The sequence below is a fragment of the Odocoileus virginianus genome, chromosome 9 (assembly GCF_023699985.2).
Source record: "Odocoileus virginianus isolate 20LAN1187 ecotype Illinois chromosome 9, Ovbor_1.2, whole genome shotgun sequence".
Classification (NCBI taxonomy): domain Eukaryota; kingdom Metazoa; phylum Chordata; class Mammalia; order Artiodactyla; family Cervidae; genus Odocoileus; species Odocoileus virginianus.
This window is the reverse complement of record NC_069682.1, coordinates 28,669,479-28,693,708: the sequence shown is the minus strand read 5'-3', so window position 1 is coordinate 28,693,708 and position 24,230 is coordinate 28,669,479. Positions and strand designations below refer to the sequence as shown.

Here is a 24,230-nt window from a genome sequence, read left to right as displayed (position 1 = left end):
ACACACCTCTACAGTCCCCAGCTCTCAGCAGGCACCCCATCTTCTGTTCCCCCCGGGATCTGCACGTCCCTGATAGCACACAACTGCCCGCATGAAGTCTCCATCAATTGAGTATTTACTTTCCTAAAAATGAAGTCAGTCGTTAAGAGATTATCCCTGTGCCTACAGTTTACAAGTGGGTAAAGTAAGTGAATCGATGCCAGACTTCTATTGAAAGATTCAGGCAATTCATAACCATTTAATCTGTTCTTTGCCACTCCCCACTTCCTGTAATTGAAGAACACTGTTATAAATGTAGAGTACGTTGCCACTTTCTCATGGTTCAGCCGCTTCCTTGGCAGAGAACTTCCTTGACATCCCCTTTAGAAATAAGGAAACATCATTTGTGTTTTCATTCTTCAAATAATTGTTCTGGAGAATCAGTAGAAATCAAAAGTGTATGACATAAGTGTGTATCTGTGTGTTCCTCAGCCTGTGGCGGCCACATCCTCACTGATTCCGTTGACACTATATCCTCTCCACTGTTCCCAAACAACTATCCGAAAAATCAGAACTGCAGCTGGATAATTCAAGCTCAGCCTCCCTGTAAGTAACAAAAATAAAAAAGAATCCAGGATGCATCGTGTCTGTGGGAAAGTCCAGCAATGACTCATGTTCTTATCTCCTCACTGGTAACAATTGATGGCCTTCCTCTCCTGTTTTTGGAAGTCCTAATTCCTCATGTGCAGGAGAACAAGGGCTTCCTAATCTGGTAGGAAGTAATTTTTGCTCTTTATTCTTAATTAATTTTCTTTTTATAAGTTTCAAGGCCTAGCAAAGGAAATAACAAAGCGAAAACCTATAACCTAGTAGAAATGACAGGCATGTGAAATTGGGGATTAACAAAAATACTGGATGAATAAATAGTTTTTGACTATTTGTCTTGACTGTAGTAGGTGCTCAAGGAAGACACTAAATGAATAAATGAACAATAAGAACCATAGACTAGAGAGTTAATAACTTATACTTTGGGGATGCAATGCCATGAGCATATTGGCCTTTGGTCAAGGTGGAAGTTAATGATAAAGCCTGATCTCTCTTGGTTATAAAATATGTTTTTAAAAGTCCCAGCATAGGCCTTGAAGAAGCATTCAATAAGTGCTTACACTGTGCTCTTTTTAGGATCCTAGAATCTTTCTGATCTGGTAACAATCTAGTGGTAAGGATTACCGTCCACATTTTACAGAGAAAATGAGGAGGCCACTAAGAACTCAAGCAAAATGACCGTGAGGAGGGTGACCCTGGGGCCATTGTGAATCTTGTTTCAAAGGAGCCCTGCTCTTCTTGAGGTTTTCAGGGGAAATTGATGACTTTAGACATAATGTGGGAAAAGCATTAAGTTCTTGACTCCACTCTCTAATTAATGACCTGTGTGATAATAGGAAAGTCACTTAGGCTCACAATGCCCCATTAGCTAATCTAACAAATGAAGGGTTTGGCTTAAATATTCTCTAGCATTTTTCCTAGGGATGTTAAACATTAACAAAAGGGTATCTTTATTGCTCTGCATATGATTTGGGGGTCAGTGATGTAACCCTTAGCCAAAGAAAGTAGCCAGCCAGCCAGGAACCAGTCCTTGGATAAAGAAGCTCCCGGCCTTGAGTCCTGCAGCCTTGCCCCTAAGGATAGTTTCTAAACAGTTGTAAAGCTCTTAGATGAAAGAGCTCACTGGTGTAAAGACAGCAAAAGGAAAAGATCTTATTCTAAAAATTCAAGACCCTGGAAGAAAACAAAAGGAAAATGGACCCAGACTCAGACTATTCTGCAAGTAATTCAAATCTTTCTTTAAAAATGACTGAACCTCCATGTCCCTGCTTCTGGACTTAAAGTAACACAGAAAATGCTAGGATATCTGTGTCAGGGAGGAAAATGTGTCTTATTTACAAGCACAAGTAAAGAATCAGAATTTAAGGAAGCTATTAAGAAAAATACTTCTGAGAGAAACACAGCAACAGCTGATACTTTCCCTATCATCCATTAAGTAAACCCACCCCAGGGTTCTCTTACCAGCAACAGCATTTCAGAGTCTACGGACCTTTTAAAAAGCTTTTCAGTTACTCTTCAGACAAAAAGCTTTTAGGACAGTGGTGGTTACTTCTCCTCTATGCCCCTGTCGTCTTGTGCACAACTGTTAAATTCATCAGTTCTTTGCCAGAGAACCAGCAGGTGAAAGGATCAGGGGTGAAATCTTGTTCCCTGTATGTTTTGTTTGCCAGAACTTTATTAAACAGTTTTCCTTTCTTCTCTTACAGTCAGTCATATCACCCTATCCTTCAGCCACTTTAGCCTTGAAAGCAGCACACCATGTACCCGAGATTTTGTAGAGGTGTTGGACGGCAGCCATGACGACGCACCCCTCCGCGGTATGGCCTGCTCCTCACTCACTTCCATGGCCTGGGCTTTTTACAGTTTCTGTACTTACATGTGTATATGCTGTCCTCAGAGGTTAGAATGTTTCCAGTAGCTATGAAGACTGTCGTAAGCCAAGTAAAGATACTGAGAGGCTGAGGAAGCAGGGTTCAAGGTAGGGTTTGAGAAACTCAGCTCATTCATCTTCAAGGACATGAATAGTTTATGTATTTTTTTTAATTGAAAAGTTGCAACTGCTTTAAACAGTAGTAAAATGCAATCCCCTCTAACATTAGATAGTATTCTGTGGGAAATTTCTTGTTACTATTTGACCACAGTTCTCGTGTTCAAATTGAGCATGTTTCTTTTGGTTTTGTCCTCAGTGGAAGAAAAGTAATGGATAGATGGATGGATAGATAGATAGCTGTAATGGATAGGTAAATACATATATATATTATATATGTTATATATATAATATATATTATATATATAAATACACACACACATTGGATGGATGGATGGATGGATGGTTGGTTGGTTGGTTAGATGGATGGATGGTTGGATGAATAGGATAGATAGATGATAGATAGATATACAGACAGACAGGCAGGTAGATATTATGGAGTTCTGTATGTAAGACATCCCGGTAAAATTAAAGAATGTTGCTTATAGTTTCTGTAATGTTCTCAAACAAAATAATCTCAGGTTATTTTGGGAAGATCCCCTGGAGAAGGGAATGGCTACCCACTCCATTATTCTGGCCTGGAGAATTCCATGGACAAAGGAGCCTGGCATGTATACATGTATCTATATACATATAATTCCATAGACAGAGAAGCCTGGTGGTCTACAGTCTGTGGGTTCACAAAGAGTCAGACATGACTGAGCGACTTTCACTCACTCACTCATTTAAATGTCCTCTATGAGTCACTCCTGTTTGAGCTTTGTCACTCCAGCTCCTTATCCTGCAGTAGAAGACAGTTTCCATCTGAGAAGGGACTTTGTTTTGCTCATGACTGTGTTCTCAGTACCCAGAACAGTGCCTGAGATGATAGTAGGCAATTGACGAATGCTCTCTGTGGACTTCTGATTGTATTCTTTGTGATTTTTGTCTGTAAGCATTTGACCATGGTCAAGGATATATTATTTAACAGACACTTATATAACCTTGCACTGAGCACTACTCTGAACTTTATAATAGTAAACTTTATAAATAGTACATACTATAGTACTATACTATAGTGCTACAGTACTATTTTTTTATAAAGTTCTATTTATTGAAAAACTTTATAAATAGTAACTCAATTCTTATACCCTTATGACATAGAACTTCATTATTATCCATGTACCTGTTTCTCAAGTGGAGAAACTGAGGCACAGAAAACTTGAGTAGCTTGACTCCCATCGCATAGCTGGTAAGTGAATTCAGGTGTTCTGGCTCCAACATCCACAGTTTCTCAGCTACTGTGTCTTGCTGTTAAGTATTAGCCCACTTCTTTGTGCAGATGCCTACTGACCTGGAGAGTTACATTTGGAAGTTTTCTGTGTTTCCCTTACCTTCCCCTTATAGTCTTTATCGTATTTATAAATGTGTTCACAGTTTATTTTGAATCATCAGGCGTCATCCCAAACACTGACCCTGATCTAAATGGTTCTCTCGTAGTGGTTTCTTGTGTTTGCTTTGGTCTCTTGTGATTTTAGTGAATACATGTTGGCATATCATCATTCATTCTCCTTGTCAATATCATTATTTAGGCCGATACTGTGGCCGCTCCATGCCCCATCCTATCACTTCCTTCAGCAATGCTCTGACGCTGAAGTTCATCTCAGATTCTACAGTGAGTTCTGGTGGTTTCCACGCCACATATGCTGCATCCACATCAGGTAAGAAATGTTAGCAAGTGGCGCTACTAGGTTAAGAGGATTGTGTAGAAAATGCTTGATTTATTATTTGGGATTCCCTTACATTTCGTGTCCTGAACTAGTTTTGTAGATCACCTCTGTGACTCATTTTACTGTCTTTCAAATTTGGTTAACATGCTTCTAAATTCTAACAACTGTGAACTCTGTACCACATCTTCCTTATCCATTAACAGACATTTGTTCCCATACCTAGACTATAGTGACTAATGCTGCTCAGGGTGAGCACTGAAGTGGGAGAATTGGTTGGGATGATCTTGGGTGACTTGCTTGCCAGTGTGTCCTCGTTCTCCTTCTTGATGTGTTTGTTAAGGGAGCCCCTGATGGGCAGTGTCCAGTGGTGTCTCTTACGGGCGGACAACTGCCGCTCTTCAGTCTCCCTGGCCTGACAGCTGCGCTCAGGCGGGGCTGGGTGTCTTCAGGGATGCAGGATGGACCGTGGCATGTGATGGACCGTGGCACATGGGGAGAAGGGGAGAGAGGAGCACCCAGTAAGAGGCTGTGAGCTAGGACAGTTCTGCTTGTCAGCGTCCTCATTATTAGCTGTTAAAAGCCTTAGAAAGCCTGGGAGATTTGTGCAGGTTGTGTGCTCTCCTGAGAAGGAAATGTTGAAATATTGCTTTCCTTTCTAGGCCAGGGGTGAAAATCATCCTGGTCAGAAATACTGAGGGAGTGTAGGATTAAAATGAGTCTTTTATTACATAAAGCTATAGTTCACAGGGAGAAAAATCTTTTAGAAAAGAAACTACAGGGGTTCCTTTTAATCCACCATACCTAGTGGCTTTTAGTTTTCATGTTACAGAATCTTTTCCTTATTATTATATATGCCATGGATTTTTTTTTATTATGAAATGAAAATAGTACATCCTTTGATGCTCCTAACAGCTCTTCTAGTGTTCTTTCTCTATCTTATGGTGCCTTGTATTCGACATTTACTCTGCCACTCACTTTGTTTCTCTCTTCTAGCTTGTGGTGGAATATTCCACATGGCTGAAGGCATCTTCAACAGTCCTGGCTACCCAGAAGTTTATCCTGCTAATGTGGAATGTGTCTGGAACGTCGTCAGTTCCCCTGGCAACCAGCTCCAGCTGTCTTTTATGTAAATCCTTTTTTTTATAGTGTATTGTTTCAGTGAGAATGAATCTGCAGGAAGGAAGCACTGTTACTAATAGGATGGACAACTAATAGCATATGTGTCCAAACAACTGTTAAGAGGATATGGTGGGAACTTCAAGGAAGTCTGTTTGCATATTTCCTCTGTTTTAGTCATAGTTTAGGTTATAAATAGCATTAAACTTCTCTTATGAATGGTTTTAGAGTCCTGCCTAACATTATCAAGAGTACATGCCTGAGCTCTTGGCATGTTTTAATTTTTGGAATTCTCATCTTCAGATAACATTAATTTTATCTTTTTTTAAAAAAACTTGGAAATATTTAGACTCTTCCAGAGAATCACTATCATTATTTCTTCCAGCAGAAATCCCCATCTCAATTAAGCCTTCTTTACTCATATGCCTTATCTCCACCCCAATCCACTTTTTCTTCTTACTCCTAGCAAGAAAAGGATTTTGGAAGTATTTGAAACTGTTGGCCTGACAAAAATACCTATTTTTGTCAGATATTTTTTCCAACAAAGATGGGTTTATTTGGAATTATCAGAGAACTGCAATTTGAGGCCTGCAACCATAGTGAACCACATGCAAGTCCCGGTATAGAAAGAGAAGGAGAACACTTCTATAGAGAAGAAAAGGAAGTTGAGAGAGCCATAGTAAACATTCTTCTCATTGGTTGAGCCCTTCCGAAAGAAAGAGAGGTCTTTCTCCTTCCTGTTGGACACTGCTGTTTTTGCAGGGCATGAGAGTGCCCCCTTTTGGTATTCGACTCTATTTAATTGAAATTCTATTTATTAACTTTTTACATTTCCCCCTTTTGATCATAATTTTTCTCTGAAAGCATTGCTGATCTAGAGTCAGGGTTTCTAGTTTCAGCAGTTTTCTGTGTGTCTATGTCAAGAAGGACCTTTCCTGGTATAGTATCTCATGTCAGAGGCAAAGTGCACAGACTGGAAATCTATTAAGGTCACATCTGTGTAGCTAGGAATGGGAGGGAGAATGCTCAGGTACTTTTAATCCGAAGTCCATTTGATATCAAGATCATAGACACTGGAGATTGTCTGAAGCCATATGTTATCATCAGAGGTTTGGCAACAAACATCTAACAGGCCTAGTCTGGATATCTTGGGAAACTGTCTAATTGGATGTCATCTGCTTCAATTCTAGAAAATCTTTGCTTCAGGTCACCAGGTGATATGCAGGTCTAATCAGGGTTCAGTGATTTCTTTAGGTGAACCATATAAATCCAAGAGTCTATTCCTGAGAGCTTGGTTTCACAGGGTTGGTTAGAGATACCCAATAGGGGCCTTTCCAGTGAGGATGAAGTGAGTTCTTCTGAAGTAGTCTTTTCCAATTGACAAAATCTCTAGGTTTCAAGATGTAACGCTTAATGTTATCATTTCTCAAAGGTACACTATGAAAAAATTATGCTATTAAAACATGGTTACTTTTAATAGCAGCAATTAATCCCTTGCAGTATTAGAATATCTCTCTTTTTATCAGTTGTGGGTCAAAATAAGTGAGAGCCAAGTGCACTGGAAATTCTGGGGCTATCTCAAAAGATAAAGAGTTTATAAGTTTCAAAAGGGGAGGATCCAAGATTTAGAAGGACTGATAGCAATGCTTTTGACCAAGGTGTTTGGAGGGCTTCTATAAATTTGGCCAACTGAGTCTTAATGATGCTGTTTGGTGTTCAATTAAATCAGGGGATTGAAAGTGGTAAGCACAGTGGAAGTGCTGTAGAACAAGTCAACCAGCAGACTTGTCAGAGTACCTGGCCAGTAGAAGGGATTGCCTCAGTCACTGTGAAGTCTGAGAGGAGTTCCCCAGGTAGGGATCCTCTTTTCCAAAAGGACTTTTGCCACGGAAGAGCGAGCAGCCTGTCTGCAAAGGAAGGCCTCAGTCCACTGTGAAAACATATAGACCACGACTAAAACATATTTATATCCATTAGGGGAAGAAATTGTATAAAATCCATTTGCCAGAGCTTGAATGGTCCATTAGGCAATTTAAAATGTCTGGGAGCAGCACAGACAGGCTTCCCTCAGTTCTACTTTGGGCGAGTGGGACAAGTGAGGTCGGCACTTTTCTCAGTCTTGTTAATGTGTCTTCTCTGATAAACTGATTCATGAAGGCAATCATCTTGTCAGTAGAACAATGGTTTAATGCATACATAGTGGTGGGGAGTGGGAGTTTTAGAGTGTCTGGTAGCAATAGGTTGCTATTTGATGCAAACCAGAGCTTTCTCTTTTTATCAAACCAACAATAATTGAATTTCCAATCTTGTTTTCCCGTTTCTGAGGCCAATTTCTGGGCTTCTCTACCCAGTTTTTCTAAATTTCCCTTTGGACCATGACAGAAGTTTGGTTGCTATTAGTTCCTTTAAGGGCAGCATTCCTTATAAAACTATTGTCAAGGTGATTTTCCTTAGCTTATAGAGAGTCAGGTTCACAGTGTCCCAGAACCTTAATAATAGCTAAAGTGCCAAGGGAAAGTATCACATTTAATAATTCCTAAACTCGAGGGGAGGCATTTAAAACTTTTTTGCCCCTGGAAGTAAGGAGAGCATATTGCTTAGTAAGGAAGACACATTGGCCCCACAGTATTCCAAAATTATGAGCTGCTCCAAAAGCATATCTACTATCAATATCAATATTAGCAGTTTTATCCTTGGTTAAAGTATAAGCCCATGTAAAAGCATATAATTCAATCTGGGCCAAAGTAGCCTTGAGTAAGGATGCTGCTCAGCAACAGCAAAATGAGTCTTAGTAGCATGTTGTTTAGTCACTAAGTCGTATCTGACTCTTTGCAACTCCATGGACTGTAGCCTGCCAGCCTCCTCTACCCATGGGATTTCCCAGGCAAGAATCCTGGAATGTGTTGCCTTTCCTTCTCTAGAGGATCTTCCTGACCCAGGGATTGAACCTATGTCCCTTGCATTGAAGGCAGATTCTTTGCCACTGAGCCACCGGGGAAGCCCCCATGATAGCATACCTGGAACTATTAATGTGTTTGCCATTGTCACCTTTTAATTGAGAACATCAGTGAACCATGAAAAGCCAGCATTACCCAGTGGAATTTCCTGTGGATCATCACAAGGAGTCGGAAGGGGGTGCATCAGTGTTAAGCATCATGAGGGACTTTGTTGGTGATGAAAGAGAGAGGAGTAGCTGGGTTAAGGGCCTGACAATGTAAAAGAGTTATGTGAGGAGCTATTAACAAAAGGACTGAGAAAGGTTGAATGTGATGAGAATTCAGAACTTCTACCACATGAGATACAAAAACTATTGAAAGGGATCTCACAATAATTTTCTCGTAAGTTTAACCAAAAGGAGTGACTGTAATGACTATAAGGCATGGGGATAGCCCCATTCTACAGGGGCCAGTTGCTGGCTGTAATACCCTATGTGTCAGTGTTGCATTCTCTTGCTTTTCATATAAAAAGGGAAAAGAGAATCTGATCATTGGGATGCCCAAGGACAGGTGAATTCATCAAATTGCCTTTAAGGTCTTGAAGGTTATGTCATCTCATTTCCTCTTAAAATTGGGTTGAGGATGTTATTGTTGAGTAAAACATACAGAGATTTAGCCATAAGAGAGAAATTTGGAATCCAGTTTCAGCAATAATCAATAATAGCTAGAGAAAACTTCATAGTTGTGCTTGGTTGCGGGTTTTGGGAAATGTAGGACACCACAAAGTCTGTCTGGACCTAGGTACAGCCCTTGTCCTAATAGCAGTTACCCTAAATATCAAAGCTGGATTTAGGCAGACTGCAGCTTTCCTTTGGTGATCTTAGGTCCCTTTAAGGCTGAAAACTTTAGCAAGTGGATGCAGTTTTCCTGTGAGGCTTGAGATACAGCCTGAAGAAGCAAATCATCCACATGTTGCAGCTAAGTAGTTGAACTTCTAGAGAACTTTGTATGATCCAGACCAGCTTTCACGATTCCTGAGAAAGAAGGTCTCTGAGTAAAATCCTGAAGTGTTACTGTCCAGGTGAATTGTTCTTCTTACCAAGTAAAGGCCAAAAGGTATTGACTAGCTTCATCAACCAGAGTGCTAGAGAATGCTCTGCATGAATCAATTACAGTAAAGAATTTGCTTCCAGTTGGACTGATGTCAGTATCATGTGAGAGTTGGGGACCACACAATGGAAAAGGATAATGGTGTTGTTGATTGTTTGGAGGTCCTAGATAAATCTGACCTTTAGCTTTGGTCACTGGTAAACTGGGAATGCTTCAAAGGATAGTACAAGGGATAATGAAACCTTGAGTTTTGTAGCTTCCTAGTACGGTTTTTGTGTCTTGAAGAATATTTGTATTTAAAGACTTTTTGTTAAATCTAGGAAGAGGTTTTGAGGGTTCTACTTGAATCTTCATAGGAGGTGTGTTGTGAATTTTGACAACATCAGTTAGAGATTTTGCCCATAAGGAAGGTGGTAGTTGATTCGATAGAGACAGATGGTAAGTATTTCCAGAATCAGCTCCATCAGAGATGGAAGATAGAAGATGTCAAAGGGTCATCTAATTTCCCTTGTTGGTTACTTTGATGACTCTTGTCAAAATCTTGAATTATTTCCCCCTTCTGGGACAAAAATATTCCAGCATGGCACTTCTCTAAGATGTCTTGACCTGACAAATGGGTAGTGCTAGAGAAACTAAGGGGAAAGCACCTGTATCTCTCAAAGGACTTAAACAAAAGGAAATTGGTTCAGAGACAGGAACCTCCTGAGACTCGTTAGATCCCCACTATGTGAACTGTTTCTGTTCTCTGAGACAGGGGCTTTTTTTTTTTTTTTTTAATAGTAATGGAGTTGAGCACCGAAAGTGTGACTCTGGGGTCAGTTAGGACTGGAAGAAATCCATCTCTAAAGAAATGTTTCTCCACACAAGTTAAAAGGGAAGATTAGGAAGAATTCTTGTAGTTCCTGAGAGCCCCATCAGTGAGAACTGGGAAGATGTTGAATGGCCGGTGAGAAGTGCTTCAGGCTGAAGGTGTCTGAAGCACCTAGATTTGTAACAATCTCTTTTCCAGTGTCCTGGCTCTGCAATAATAGCATATACTAGTAGGGTATGGTTTCACTTAGGAGCCTTCTTTTGCTGGGGTTGAAGATTAAGAATTTTGGCAGTCTTCCTCTGAGGTGACTCATTTGGAGTTGGAGAGAGCTGGTTTGCTACATTAACCAAATCTGGGATAGACACAGTTTCCCATTCCATCCTGATCCTTGTAACTAGAAGGGAAGAGTCCCAGTTCAGCCCATTAGTAAACATAGTGTTAAAATCTACCTGGGTGAAATCAATATCTAAAGGAATATCAGAATTTTCCTTAAAAATGATGTGAAGTTGATTGTAATAATCATGAACAGTTTCATCAGATTTTTGTGTGTGAGCCTGGATTTTGTTCCAATCAGCAGGTTTTGGAGAAACCCCAGGAACCATGTGATAAAGCCTCCTGGGGATTGCCTGAGATTGATCATATAATGATAGCAGGCTGGCCTCCCAGCTGTAATTCTAGAAACCTTTCAGGATTTCTTCCAGTTAGTAGTTTTCATTCAATGCTGATCCTAGCCTTCACAGACCAGCATAAGAACTAGCTGATGTAAGGTTGATAAGTTTAAATAATTATATTAAAATCTCCAGCAATCTGTGAGTATCCTCAGTTACTTTGGGAAAACTTTTGACTATAGCTCTCAATTCAGCTTTGGTTCAGGGAATACAAAAAATTAACAGTTCAGCCTCTGGATTCCTGGAAGGCTTAATTTTAAACAGACATTCCAACAAGTTCAGAGGAAAAGCAAATGAGAATAGTTTCAACAGGGAAGCTTGGTAAGAGAATTGGTATGAGGGTAATTGACAGTACATAGGAGGAGGAGACAGTATAGCTAGTAAGGAGGAAGATGGCCCTGGAGATGGGATCTAACCCGTGAAGAGCCAAAGGAGAGAGAGTGGACGATGCTAGGGGCAGAGCCTGAGACAGAGAAGCTGAAGAAGAGGAGCCCGAGGCACCGGGAGCCATTTTATCTCTCATTACTCATGTTTTGCTTAAAATCTTATTATGTAAAGGAGCAGTTCTAGACTCCTGATACTGTTGGGAAGCTTCTAAATACCAATCAAAGTAAGCATTCCACTCATTTCTGGAAATTTTGAGCTATTGTAGTCCTCTTTGTTTCTAAAAAAATTTCAACTTTGGGAATTTCAAAAGTTCATCATAATGATCATTGAGATCCTAAATTGTCTTTGGTCAGGTTGTCCCATTCAGTTATAAATGTGCATAAGAAAGACTTCAGTTCTTAAACATCAAATTTGCCAGAGTCTCTGTTTGGAATGTACTCTCACAATTCTTAGTCAACTGGGCTCTGATGTCTCAGAGGTTTTTCTCTAGAGTAAAAGAACAATTTTCAAACATTTTGCAGCATAAGGAGCTCAGTTCAAATAGCTCACAAGCCTAAAATACCAGCCAATTCTAAGGAAATAGCTTGGTCTTGGGGGAGCTTGGTAAAAGGCGTTTTTAGCCACTTTCCAGAGACTAGCCCTTGGCAAAGGAATAGGCTGAAGGCTGAACAAAAACAGGCACAGTTTCAGTGAAACGTCCCCTGCTCCTGAAGGAATGGATCAAAGGCTAGTCTGATTCAATTGAAACAGTCTGATCTCAAATCAGACAGAAGTGCCAAGTGAGTACTTGTGTACAGAGCAAAGCATTGACCAGAAAAACGAAGCTTTAAAATAGACTCTGAATAAAACCTAGAGAGCTTCAAATGCAAAGAGAATGTGAGCTCAGATCCAGGAGAAGGATCTTCAGACTCCAGATTTGGTGAGAAAAGCAGTGAATGACAATGGGCTGAATTGTGGGTGCCATACCTGTTTGCTTACCGAACCACCAAAATGTGGATCTGAAATAAATAGAATGCTACATATTCCTCCAGCAAAGATGGGCTTATCCAGGATCAGCAGAGAACTGCAATTCAGGATGAACAACTGTAGTGATCTACTGCAAGTCCCTGCACAGCAGGAGGATGATACTTTTTTAGAGAGAAAAGGAAGCCAGGAGGGCAGTAACCAGAATCCATGGCTTTTATTGTCTGAGTCCATGCTAGGAGAGAGAGGAGTCTTCTTTCCTTTTGGGCTCAGCTACCATCATGGGGTGTGAGAGTTCCTTCTGGTTTCTCCACTCTTTATAGTTGAGGTTTCTTTTTATTAATTTTGACAGAAATTAATGAAAAATCACTCTTATAGTTCCTTGTTGAACTATAAGCCCTTTAAAATATGAAGTATGGACATACAGTCAACAGTAGGATCCTGCCACATTCTGGGTGGTCTTAGGTTAAATTAAATAACAATAATGTATTTTCTAGAAGTAGATAGTGCAAAAGACATGGTAAGTGAAATGGGACTTTTTAATCCATCAGTAGAGAAATACTTGTAACACTGGTAGTGCCACCCTGGTAATGGGTGCTTAATAAATATTGGATAGTAAGACAGTGGTTTTTAAAACTAAAAGGTTTTTGTTTTACTGTATCACAGATTATTGGGCTTTGGTTGATGTTACTAATTCTGTTTTGAAAGGAATATAATACCTAACTTACTGTGGGGAGAAAAGGATGGTTTTGAGGACACTGCTCTGTTTATTCAAAAAATCTTGCTCCTCTTCTAGACATGCCATTTTGTGCATCAAGAATGGATTTTTTTTTTTTTTTAATGAAAGAAAAGTCCTATTTCTGGACCATGTTCAAATATCTCAAGTTACTTTCTTTTAGCCTACCAGTCAATGCCTCTTTAGGATCCAACTAGCATTGTGTCAAAACAAAGACACCCTCTGAGCACCTGAAAGGCAATGCAAGTTTAAGTTGTCACATGGGAAAGAGGTTTTGTTTGCTTTTATCTTTACAAAAAGCACAAAGTTTTGTATGGGAAGAAATATAAGTATATATATATATATATATGTATATATATATACACATACAGCTATATATATATCCATATGTATTTTTTATTCAACAAACATTTATTAAGCCCCTACTTTATACAGGTAAGCATTTGTTACACATATGTTAGATGCTTCATATATAAAGCACAATTTACTCTCATAATAGATACTTTATAGCCAATGATGAATAAAATGTGAACATTGTTCTTATGATAAGTCCAAAGTCCTTCACATAGCTTACTAAGCTTCATAATTGCTAAATTAAAGGGCTTTTTTGTTTTTGTTTTTTTCCTCTTGGTCTTTACCATATTCACATTCTTAAACAGTCTGACGTTCAGCAGTTATCAGGAACTGGGCCAGGTACTGGGAATGTTCAAGACAGACAAATCCCATTTTTTGTTAAGTTACTAAGAAGTTAATGTCAAGAAGCTATTTTTTTAAAACCTAGAGAGATTCATTTCATCTTTGGGGATAATCTTATCCATATAGGGCCATAGTTATGATTATATATGTTAAATTTTAAATGTACAACACAGGGCTGATGCACGCCTGATGTTCAATGAATGTTAATTCTCTCACCCTGCCATTTCTAAAGTCTCTTGTTTGGCAGTTCAAAATTAAAATTAAATGGACAACACTGAGCTCTTCCTAGAGGACAGAAGATAAACACAAAAAGCAAGTTTCATCCATTTTATTCTTTAATAGCCACTAAATCCTGATTATTGTATAAACAAATCTTAATGCTTCATCTTTTTTTCTTCTCATCCATGAGAAGTTAATTTTGATTATTTTCTCTTCCTTGCTTGAGTTTCATTTTTAAAGTATAATTTGTGGAATACAAGATGTTCCTCTTTATGCAGATGATAATGAGAAGGGCTTTATGGCAAGGCCTCCGAGTTATTTCTGCCCTGGTCTAAACTATATCCAGATGGGCACTTGGAAGCATTCCCTTGGGGTGGGGGAGAAGCATATGGAATATGTCAAGTTCTAAAACATGGGGTTTGGATTGTGGATACTGTGGTGAAATTGAGTAGGGAGAAGAACTGGAGGAATTATGGTTGAATCTGTAACACAAAAGGAGGGGGGAAAATAAAACCCCCAAAGAATTTTTTTATAAAACAGATATTTAAAGGAATTAGCAGAAAGTGTATTTTATGCTGGCAGAGTCCTTTTACAATGTGATTGATCTTGGTTCAAAAATCAGAATGAGATAATGAGAAACAGAGATCATACTATTTTTGTTCCACATCATATTTTTACTAGCAGATCTGAGCCAAAGTTTTGGAAAGAGGATAGGTTTGCTTATAAAATGAACTGGCCTAAAACAGAAACTTCCAAGAACAATAAAACTTTTTTTTAAAGTTAAATTTGATTCTAACAGATATCCTACCACTGTTTCTAATGAAAAGCCTTTTGTGACATTTAGCATTGGATTACACCAGTCTGGTACAAAAACAGAAAAACCCAGCACTTAGTGATCTTCTGGACCCTTGGGTCAAACTTTAATGTACATGTTGATCATTTGGGATCTTATTAAAATTCATATTCTGATTCAGTTGGTTGGTGGGACCTGATGCTTTATTTCAAACAAGCTCTGAGGTGATGCTAATGTTGCTGGACCAAATGCAACATTTTGACTAGAAAGGATTTTGGGGCAATTTTGTGTTAATTGGGTTTCCCTGGTGGCTCAGACCATAAAGAATCTTCCTTCAATGCAGGGGACCCAAGTTCAATCCCTGGATTGGGAAGATTCCCTTAGAGAAGAGAATGGCTACCCACATCAGTATTCTTGCCTAAAGAATTCCCTGGACAGAGGAGCCTAACGGGCTACACAAGGAGTTTCAAAAGCATAACTGAGTGACTAAACACTTTCTGGTTTTGGTAAATCACCTGTAGAGAAAAATAATTACCTTCTCTTTTTTATGAGAATCAGAATGCAATTTTAGCACATTTTACATTGTCGATAATATTATGGGTAATAAAACTGAGCCTGAATTTAAGAGCCAAACTTGACGACCATCCTAAGGATAGATTCAGAACAATTATTTGCCAAAACTGATTGTTCGGTTCAGTTCAGTTCAATCTCTCAGTCGTGTCGAGTTTGACTCTTTGCGACCCCATGGACTGTGGCACGCCAGGCTTCCCTGTCCATCACCAACTCTCAGTTGGTAATTGAGATAGATTACAGATATAAACTGTCTCATGAAGCATTAAATTGTCAAGGAAGACAGTGGAGGTAAGACAAATGTGTGGTTCATTTAGCCTGATGTGGATCTTTCCTGTTTTTTTCTGCTACTCAGTTACATCACTTGTTTAGTTGCTAAATTGTGTCCAACTCTTTTGCAACCCCATGGTCTATCACCCACCAGGTTTCTCTGTCCATGGGATCTCCCAAGCAAGAATAGTGGAGTAGGTGTTTGTTTTCCCAGGAGATCCTCCCAACCTGAGTCTCCTGCATTGACTGGTAAATTCTTTACCACTGAGCCACCAGGAAAGTCTGCTAAAACAGCCTGAAATGTAGACCCAGGTGATCTACACGGTAATAACCCACCTTGATGGTATTATTGAGAGGGACAGGTCACTGTCCTGTGGAGACCTACCAATGCTAGTATCTGGCTTGGCAAGCTGTTAGTGGAGCAGAGCTGACCAGTTTGCTCCTGTCCTCTGGTTGACAGTGAAGCCTCAGAGGTGTGCCTGATACATTTGATCCCTTGGTGGGGCATGAGGTCCCAGTAACTCCAGGCTAGTCAGCTGTTCCTGAAGCATCCTAACCTGTTAGTTGAGACAGAGACCCTGAAGGGCGCTGGCATACCGTCATCATGGGAAATCCTGCTCAAGTTGAGCAGTCACCCGAAAGGTACACAGCAGGGAAGTAAGTTTTCTCTTCTGGAGACCTTTCCCCCCTTCCCAAGAGTTTCTCTTTCTTTTTTAAAAAATTCATTTATTTTTATTTGACTGCACTGGGTCTCAGTGTGGCATGCATCTTTTTTTTAGTTTTGGCACGCGAACCCTTAGTTGAGGCATGTGCGATCTAATTCCCTGGCCAGGGATCAAACCTGAGTCTCCCACATCAGGAGCACAGAGTCTTAGCCACTGGACCACCAGGGAAGTTCAAGTTTTTTAAATCTTGCTAAGCCATTCTTTCTTCCTCTCTTTATCTTGTCCTTCTGAGCAAAAAGTAATTACTTCTGAAAAAAGAACACTGTGCACTCACTTCATTTACTTTTTAAAAAATCACTAAATTACCTTTTTATTTAAAAAATTATTTTAAATGATTAAAATATGACGGGGCAGCAAAGGTTCCCCATCCATATTCCCATACTTTCTCATCACAGAGATAACTGGTGCTTTGAATTTTATGTTTATCACCTCTATGCAAGTTTATATACTTTTATTATATGTATATTTTATGTATATATATCAGTTCAGTTCAGTTCAGTCACTCAGTTGTGTCCAACTCTTTGTGACCCCATGGACTGCAGCACACCAGGCCTCCCTGTCCATTACCAACTCCCAGAGTTTACTCAGACTCATGTCCATTGAGTCGGTGATGCCATACCCCTGTCTCCATACACACTACATAATACTGCTTTCTGTTTTATTCTTTGCATAAGTGCAGTAATGCTTACTGATTTTGCTGAAATTGTACTAAATTTATAGATTGATTTTGGAACAATCTTTATATTAAAGACTTTTCATATTAAATTTGGAATATCTCTCCATTTATTCAGTCTCCTTTTAGATCCTTCACTAAAAGTTTAGATTTTTTTTCTATGAAAGTCTTATAGATATTTTGCTACATTTATTCCTAGGCATCTTGTTTTTTATTGCTATTAAAAATGGCATCTGTTTAAAAATTACGGATGTACCCTGACCACCTTACCTAAAATAACCTTTCTTAATGACTGCATTTCTTCCTCCTAGAATTTATCACTGCCTCACAGTATTTCTATTTCTTTGTTTATTATCTACTTCTCGGAACATAAGTTTCCCAAAGGAAGGAACATTATTTTCTTCATTATCTTGTCCCAGTGTCCCAATATAATAGAGAGACAAGTATTTGTTGTGTGAATGTTGACTTAGGTACAGTTCCTGAATTTTTGTTCGCTGGTATAAGGAAACCATATTAATTTTTGCCTGTTATCTTATCCAGCAGCCATTCTATTTTCTAGAATGTCAAAAATTTTGCATCTTATGTGCTTCTCTATCTTCAGTGCCTAGAAAAGGCACTTGGTGGATATTTATGAATAAGCGAGTGCTCTTAAATATTGATTGGTAGCACTTGCCTTCCAGTTCTTACAGCCATTCTGCCTTTCCCTGACTTACTGCCCTGAAGAACCCTTCCGTACATCATGCAACAAAGTGATGAGAGCAGGCTTTCCTGTGTTATTTCTTATTTAAAAGAAATGTTTAAAAACTTTTACCTCTAAGTATATTTAGAGGTGGGTAGGTCTTATCCAGTGAGAATATTCCCCTTAATTTCTAATTTTCTAGAGTTTTTATGATGAATGGGTCTTCAGTTTTATCAAACACTTTTCTGCATTTGTGCAGAAAACACTGATTCTCCCTTTGTGTATTTTTGGATCTATTTTTCTCTTTTAATCTCTGTGTGTGTGTGTGTGTGTGTGTGTGTGTGTATGACAAACTGTTCTAAGATCTTTTCATCTTAAACCATTGTGAGTTTAAACTGCATAAAATTTACCTGATTAAAATTTACATATCTTACATATCTTACAGATTGATGGATTCATTTAGCTAATATTCTATGTAAGATTTTTCATCTGCATTGTTAAGTGAGTAAAATAGATGTTTTGAGTTAGCTAAAAGACACTTGATTGAAGTTAAAGAAAAAAAGTTGACAAGTGAACAGGTCAACTCAGCATGTAACTGAGGAGAATCCCCAAATTTATCTGATCAATTTGGCCCCTAATTTTTTTTTTTTTTTCCAATCAGAGCCTTCCAGTTGGAGGAGTCTCAGGACTGCAGCAGAGATTTTGTGGAGGTCCGGGAAGGGAACGCCACTGGGCGCCTGGTGGGACGATACTGTGGAAACGCCCTCCCCCTCAATTATTCATCCACTGTTGGGCACATTCTGTGGATCAGATTTGTCTCCGATGGCTCCGGCAGTGGCGTGGGCTTCCAGGCTGCATTTGCCAGCAGTGAGTTGGTTGTTTTAGTGATGGCTTCCAGAAGGTGTCCTACAAACTAGGAAGGATAGCAGGGGTTTCAATGATGCATTAAAAACAATTTATTTATTGTCTCTGTGGAATTACTTTATAATTTATAAGAAAAACTAAATTATATATGAATGGCTGATAAGGAGCCAGGGAGAGCATTCTCAGTAACTCTAATATTCTTTTTAAGCTCTAGTGTCCACCTAATTTTAAGTTAAACTTTTTTATGATAGTGTATTAAAAGAGTTATTTTTTATTATTATAATTTGGTTTCAGTTTGGTATTCTTATGTCAAATGTGTTTCATTTGATGCTTTAAACTCTATAGTCTTCTAATTAAAAACATTTAGTATTACTTTAGGATACTCCTAAGTGCTCAGATGTTTTAACAACAGGGTATTTTTCTAATAAGATAAAGTATGAAATATTTTTATTTTCTAACTCAACTTTTTCATAATGAGTTATTCTACATGTGATTCAAAATGTCAGTTTCTCTTTTATAATTTTAAAACATATGTTTCATTCTTTTGTAAGACAAAATAAAATAAACCAAAATTATAGAACAGGGCTGGTAATGCCCCTTCCCTTGTCTCCACGTCCCCTGGAGTCTGGGAACCCATTTTACATGGGAAGCTATTGCTTGTTTTCACACTGAGGAGCCTTCCTGGGAGATGGAATTCCATTCACAATATCATCTCTTTTCCAAGGAATTAATAGATAGTAGAGAAACCACAAGGGAAGCAGTATTTCTTTCAGTGCTGAGAGAATAAATTGCAGTCAATTAAAAGTCCATCCTTTTTAACACCCCCTTGCCTTTTGTTTCTTTCATTTGATTAAAAAGCTGTTCTAAGTAGGTCTAATTTACTAGCCTGTTTTCCTTCCTAGTATTTGGCAATGATAACATTGTGGGAACTCATGGGAAAATTGCCTCTCCCTTGTGGCCTGGAAATTACCCCCACAACTCCAATTACCAGTGGATAGTGAATGTGGAAGAATCTCAGGTTGTTCATGCCAGAATCTTGGAGATGGACATGGAGGGCACACTTAACTGCTATTATGACAAATTGAAGGTGAGTTTTTAAGAGCAATTGATGTTTATACATTTTGGTGAATTGCTTTTGGCAATGATAGATCCAAGTTATTGTCTATTCAAGCATTTGCAAAGCATAGCGGATGGTCTACCCTACACAATGAATAACCCTGCTAGGTTACCCAAACAATGGTAATTCTAGTATTATATTTGTTAGTTTTGATTCTGTAGCTAACTTTTTTCAGCATTATTGTAATTTTTCTGTTGGGCTTGTCTAAGCATGTATATTTATCTTAATTAAATATTTATCCTATTTTATATCCCATTACCCTGTTTATTCTTATGTTAGAGTGCTAAAAATTTGAACAATCATTTTAAAATAAGTATAAGTACTTATATTTAAGTATAAAAGTTGTGATAATTGCCATTCAGACATTGGCTACTGTACCAATTCCCGAAGCACTATCAGATTACTTTTCATCCAGCTTTATTGAGATATATTTGACAAATAAATACTGTGTATATATAACATGTACAATTGGGTCTTTTTATATGTACACACTATAAAATAATAATCACAATCAAGCTAGTTGATACATACATCATATCAGTTACCATCTTCTTTACTTTTGGTATGATGAGAACATATAAGATCTTCCCTGTTAGCAAATGTCAAGTGTTACAACGAACTGTTATTAGCTGTAGTCACATTGCTCTACTTTACATCTTTAGAATTATTAATCTTGCACTACTGAAACTTTGTACCCTTTGACCAGCTCCCTATCTCCCACTCACCCATCTTCTGGCAACCACACTCTATTCTCTGCTTCTATGGATTTGACTTTTTTACTATCAGATTCTTGAAGGCCAAGATGCCGTCTTATTCATTTTAGGTCCACAATGCTTCACATAGGATCCAGTACTTGATATATGCTCAGTGTGTTGGACATAATTATTAGATAATTTGAAATCTGAACTTATATTACAGCTTCAATTGAGAAATTTGTAATAACACTTATAACAAATTTATTCAAATTATTTACAAGATGGAGGGAAGGATGTAAAGTGTAATTGGATAGCATCTGTTCATGGGTGCAGAAAACTAAACATGCTCAAGACTATGTATTTGGAAATTGTCACAAAATACTAGGTAATCTAACATTTTGAACCAAATGAAAGAGATTTCTTGAGCTTTGAGTATGCTGAATCCATGCAAACTATGATTCTTCTGTTGTTGCCAATTCTGCTTCTTTACTTCTTTGGAGACAAACTGTTTCTTTACTTACCTGTGGACAGGTGAGCTCCTTCAGGACACCTGTCCACTTTATCTCATGAAACTTTTCCTTTTTCTTGTTACTTTTCCCCTTTCTTCCTAATTCCTCCCTTTGAGGCCCCAAAGCACATTCAGTAAGCACTGTTATGCAACTATCTTGGTTGCTACTTTTCTACCCACAAATTCTACTGTAAACCGTATAGTGAGCTACATCACATGGAGCATGTTTATTAATATAATTCTGCAGGAATGAGAAATAATTTTAAAATACATTTAATCATTTGAAATCATATTTTGTACTTCATTATAATTTCTTTTTAAACCTTATATGTAATGTTTGCTTATTTATGATAAAATTATAATAGGTTATCCTTTTGACTTTCTATTTATGAAGAAAATGGAGGCGATTCCCTAAGTTCAGTGCTTTGTTCTCTGTCTTTTCCATGCAGATTTACGATGGGGCTGGCATTCACTCCCGCCTGGTTGGAACCTACTGTGGTACCCAAACTGACTCTTTCAGCTCCACTGGAAGTTCTCTGACATTTCAGTTTTCTTCTGACTCTTCGATCTCAGGGAGAGGATTCCTTTTGGAGTGGTTTGCAATGAATGCCTCTGTTGGACCTTTACCTACCATTGCGACAGGTCTGTGTAGTAATAAATGGCATTCTTTATAGGGGCTGATATGTGTAGACTAATATCTCCAAGATTCCTACTAATCAAGGCCAAATACACAAATGAATAAGAATAATAATTGCAGTCTCAAAACCCTCCCTCCCTACGTTCAGGTGTTCTTTTAATCTCATAAATACATAAAGATTACATGTTTATTCCAAAAAGTGCTGGTTTCCCATTATATTTTCTTAATAAGCAAGGGCTTAAAAAAACATTTATTTTAATTAATTAATTTATTTGGCTGCTCCAGGTCTTACTTGCAGCACATAGGATCATCTGTCTTTGTTGGTTGTGGCTTGTGGGATCTTCAGTGGTGGCATGTGGGATCTTTGTTTTTTTTCAGTTGGGTATGTGAATCTAGTTCCCTGACCAGGGATTGAACCCAGGTCCCCTGCACTGGTAGCTGAGTCTTAGCTGCTGGACCACCAGGGAAGTCCTGATAATCGAGAGTTTGATATCCACAAGACATTACACTTACAGTTTCTAGAGATCACTTTAGAGATCTCTGAAAGTTTCGTTTGCAAATACCATGCACATACACACAATGGTTAAAGATCAACTGACAGAAGTATTTTCTTCTGAATTAAATATCCTTTATTTTTCCTCTGTTATTGTAAGTGTGCCTTCAAAAATGCTTCTCTTGGTGCTTAGCAGGTGGTAAGCTGTCATGTTTCAAAGTAAAGGTGGCCTAAATTGTAAGCTTGTATTTTATTTTTCTACTTTAAAGATATGTTAGATTCCCTCAGTAAGCTATATTTTGGGAAATGGTTAAGAAACTGAGCAACTATAATAGTATGGGCTTACTTCATGTTTGACAAATAGTAGACACTCGATCACTGGGTAAAGTGGCAAAATGATGGTGAAAACAGAAGAATATAATGTGGTTTTTTTTTTTTTCAAAAAATTATGGAAATCAGAGCTGTCTGAATCAGTGTAAACATATTTATAAATTTCTTTGAGAAAATTGTTTGAATTTGGTTGTTTCAGTATAGGATTGTGGTTTTAAAGTTAAAATGCTGCCAACTTTTCTGCCAGAGGTATTTCACAGCTGTTGCTTTTCGTTCTGCAGGTGCTTGTGGTGGGTTCCTGCAGACAGGAGAGGCTCCAGTCTTCCTTTACTCCCCAGGCTGGCCTGAAAGCTACAGTAATGGCGCCAACTGTATGTGGCTCATCCAGGCTCCAGATTCTACTGTGGAACTCAACATCCTTTCCCTGGACATTGAATCTCATAGCACATGCAGCTATGATAAACTTGTGATAAGAGATGGTGAGAAACATTTAAAAAGCAAAATAAAGCAAAAAGCTACCAAGTTTCAACCCTGACACATATTTAGTTACATTCAGTTATAATCATGCTTGTTTACTACCTTCATCCAGTTTGTATGGAATCATGAGATACTAGAATTGGCTACATTTATGCAGAACACGGGCTTCCCTGGTGGCTCAGTGGTAGAGAGTCAGCCTGCCAGGACAGGAGATGCAGGTTTGATCTCTGGTCCAGGAAGATGCCCTGAAGAAGTAAATGGCAACCCACTCCAGTATTCTTGCCTGAAGAATCCCATGGACAGAGGAGCCTGGTGGGCTACAGTCCACAGGGTCACAAAGAGTCAGACACAACTTAGCAACTGAACAACAACAATAACAACTACAGAACACAAGGAAAATATTAAATTGCCCATAGCAAGATAATTCACACACTACACACTTTGTCAGCACAGCATTAGGAAACATTCCATCTGGTTTAAGTAGGAAATTATAATCTGAGTTTCCAGGTTGTGCTGCTTTCTCATTTAGAGGCTATGGAAATCAATCCTGATATGTTATATCTATGGCTTTAAGATTCAAGTATGAAAAGTACTTATAATTTCAATGTATTCAGTTTTCCATGTCTACTGAACCTCTGGGTAGAATGGGTTGAAAAATGAAATTCACTCAGTTGTGTCAGATTCTTTGTGACCCCATGGTCTATACAGTCCATGGAATTCTCCAGGACAGGATACTGGAGCAGGTAGCCTTTCCCTTCTCCAGAGGATATTCCCAACCCAGGAATTGAACCTAGGTTTCCCACATTGTCGACAGATTCTTTACCAGCTGAGCTACCAGGGAAGCCCCCAGAATGGGTAGAATTAAGGGCTAGTAGTTTTCATCTTTTCCTTGTAATAATGCTAGACAGGGACTGAGAGGTGTGACTAATGCTTTAGTGCAAGATGTACAGAGTTGTAACTTCAAGATCTGCATGGAACAGAGAAGAGGGAGGCCATGTCCTCTTGTCAGCATTTCTTACTGTTTGATCCCCAGACCAGCAGCATCAGTATCACTTGGGAACTTGTTAGTGATACACATTCAGTGCTCTACTCCAGATCAACTAAACTAGAAACTCTCATATGGGTTCTAGATCTGTCTCCAGTTAAGGTCCATAGCAAGGAGAGATAAGAAAGCCTTCCTCAGCAATCAATGCAAAGAAATAGAGGAAAACAATAGAATGGGAAAGACTAGAGATCTCTTCAAGAAAATTAGAGATACCAAAGGAGTATTTCATGCAAAGATGGGCTCAATAAAGGACAGAAATGGTATGGACCTAACAGAAGCAGAAGGTATTAAGAAGTGGCAAGGATATACAGAAGACTGTACAAAAAAGATCTTCATGAACCAGATAATCATGATGGTGTGATCACTTACCTAGAGCCAGACATCCTGGAATGTGAAGTCAAGTGGGCCTTAGGAAGCATCACTACAAACAA

At 38.6% G+C, this 24,230-nt stretch overlaps 1 protein-coding gene across 1 annotated transcript in view; it reads left to right on the top strand.

The window, feature by feature from the left end:
• CUBN (cubilin) overlaps nucleotides 1-24,230 on the top strand; it is a 255,728-nt gene that overhangs the window by 140,644 nt on the left and 90,854 nt on the right. Inside the window, exons 33-40 of the mRNA XM_020881287.2 lie at nucleotides 472-585; nucleotides 2,292-2,402; nucleotides 4,144-4,272; nucleotides 5,275-5,407; nucleotides 18,295-18,500; nucleotides 19,400-19,584; nucleotides 21,267-21,459; nucleotides 22,559-22,756. Of these exons, the coding sequence (XP_020736946.2) occupies nucleotides 472-585; nucleotides 2,292-2,402; nucleotides 4,144-4,272; nucleotides 5,275-5,407; nucleotides 18,295-18,500; nucleotides 19,400-19,584; nucleotides 21,267-21,459; nucleotides 22,559-22,756 (1,269 nt within the window). The remainder of the gene's footprint in view (nucleotides 1-471; nucleotides 586-2,291; nucleotides 2,403-4,143; nucleotides 4,273-5,274; nucleotides 5,408-18,294; nucleotides 18,501-19,399; nucleotides 19,585-21,266; nucleotides 21,460-22,558; nucleotides 22,757-24,230) is intronic.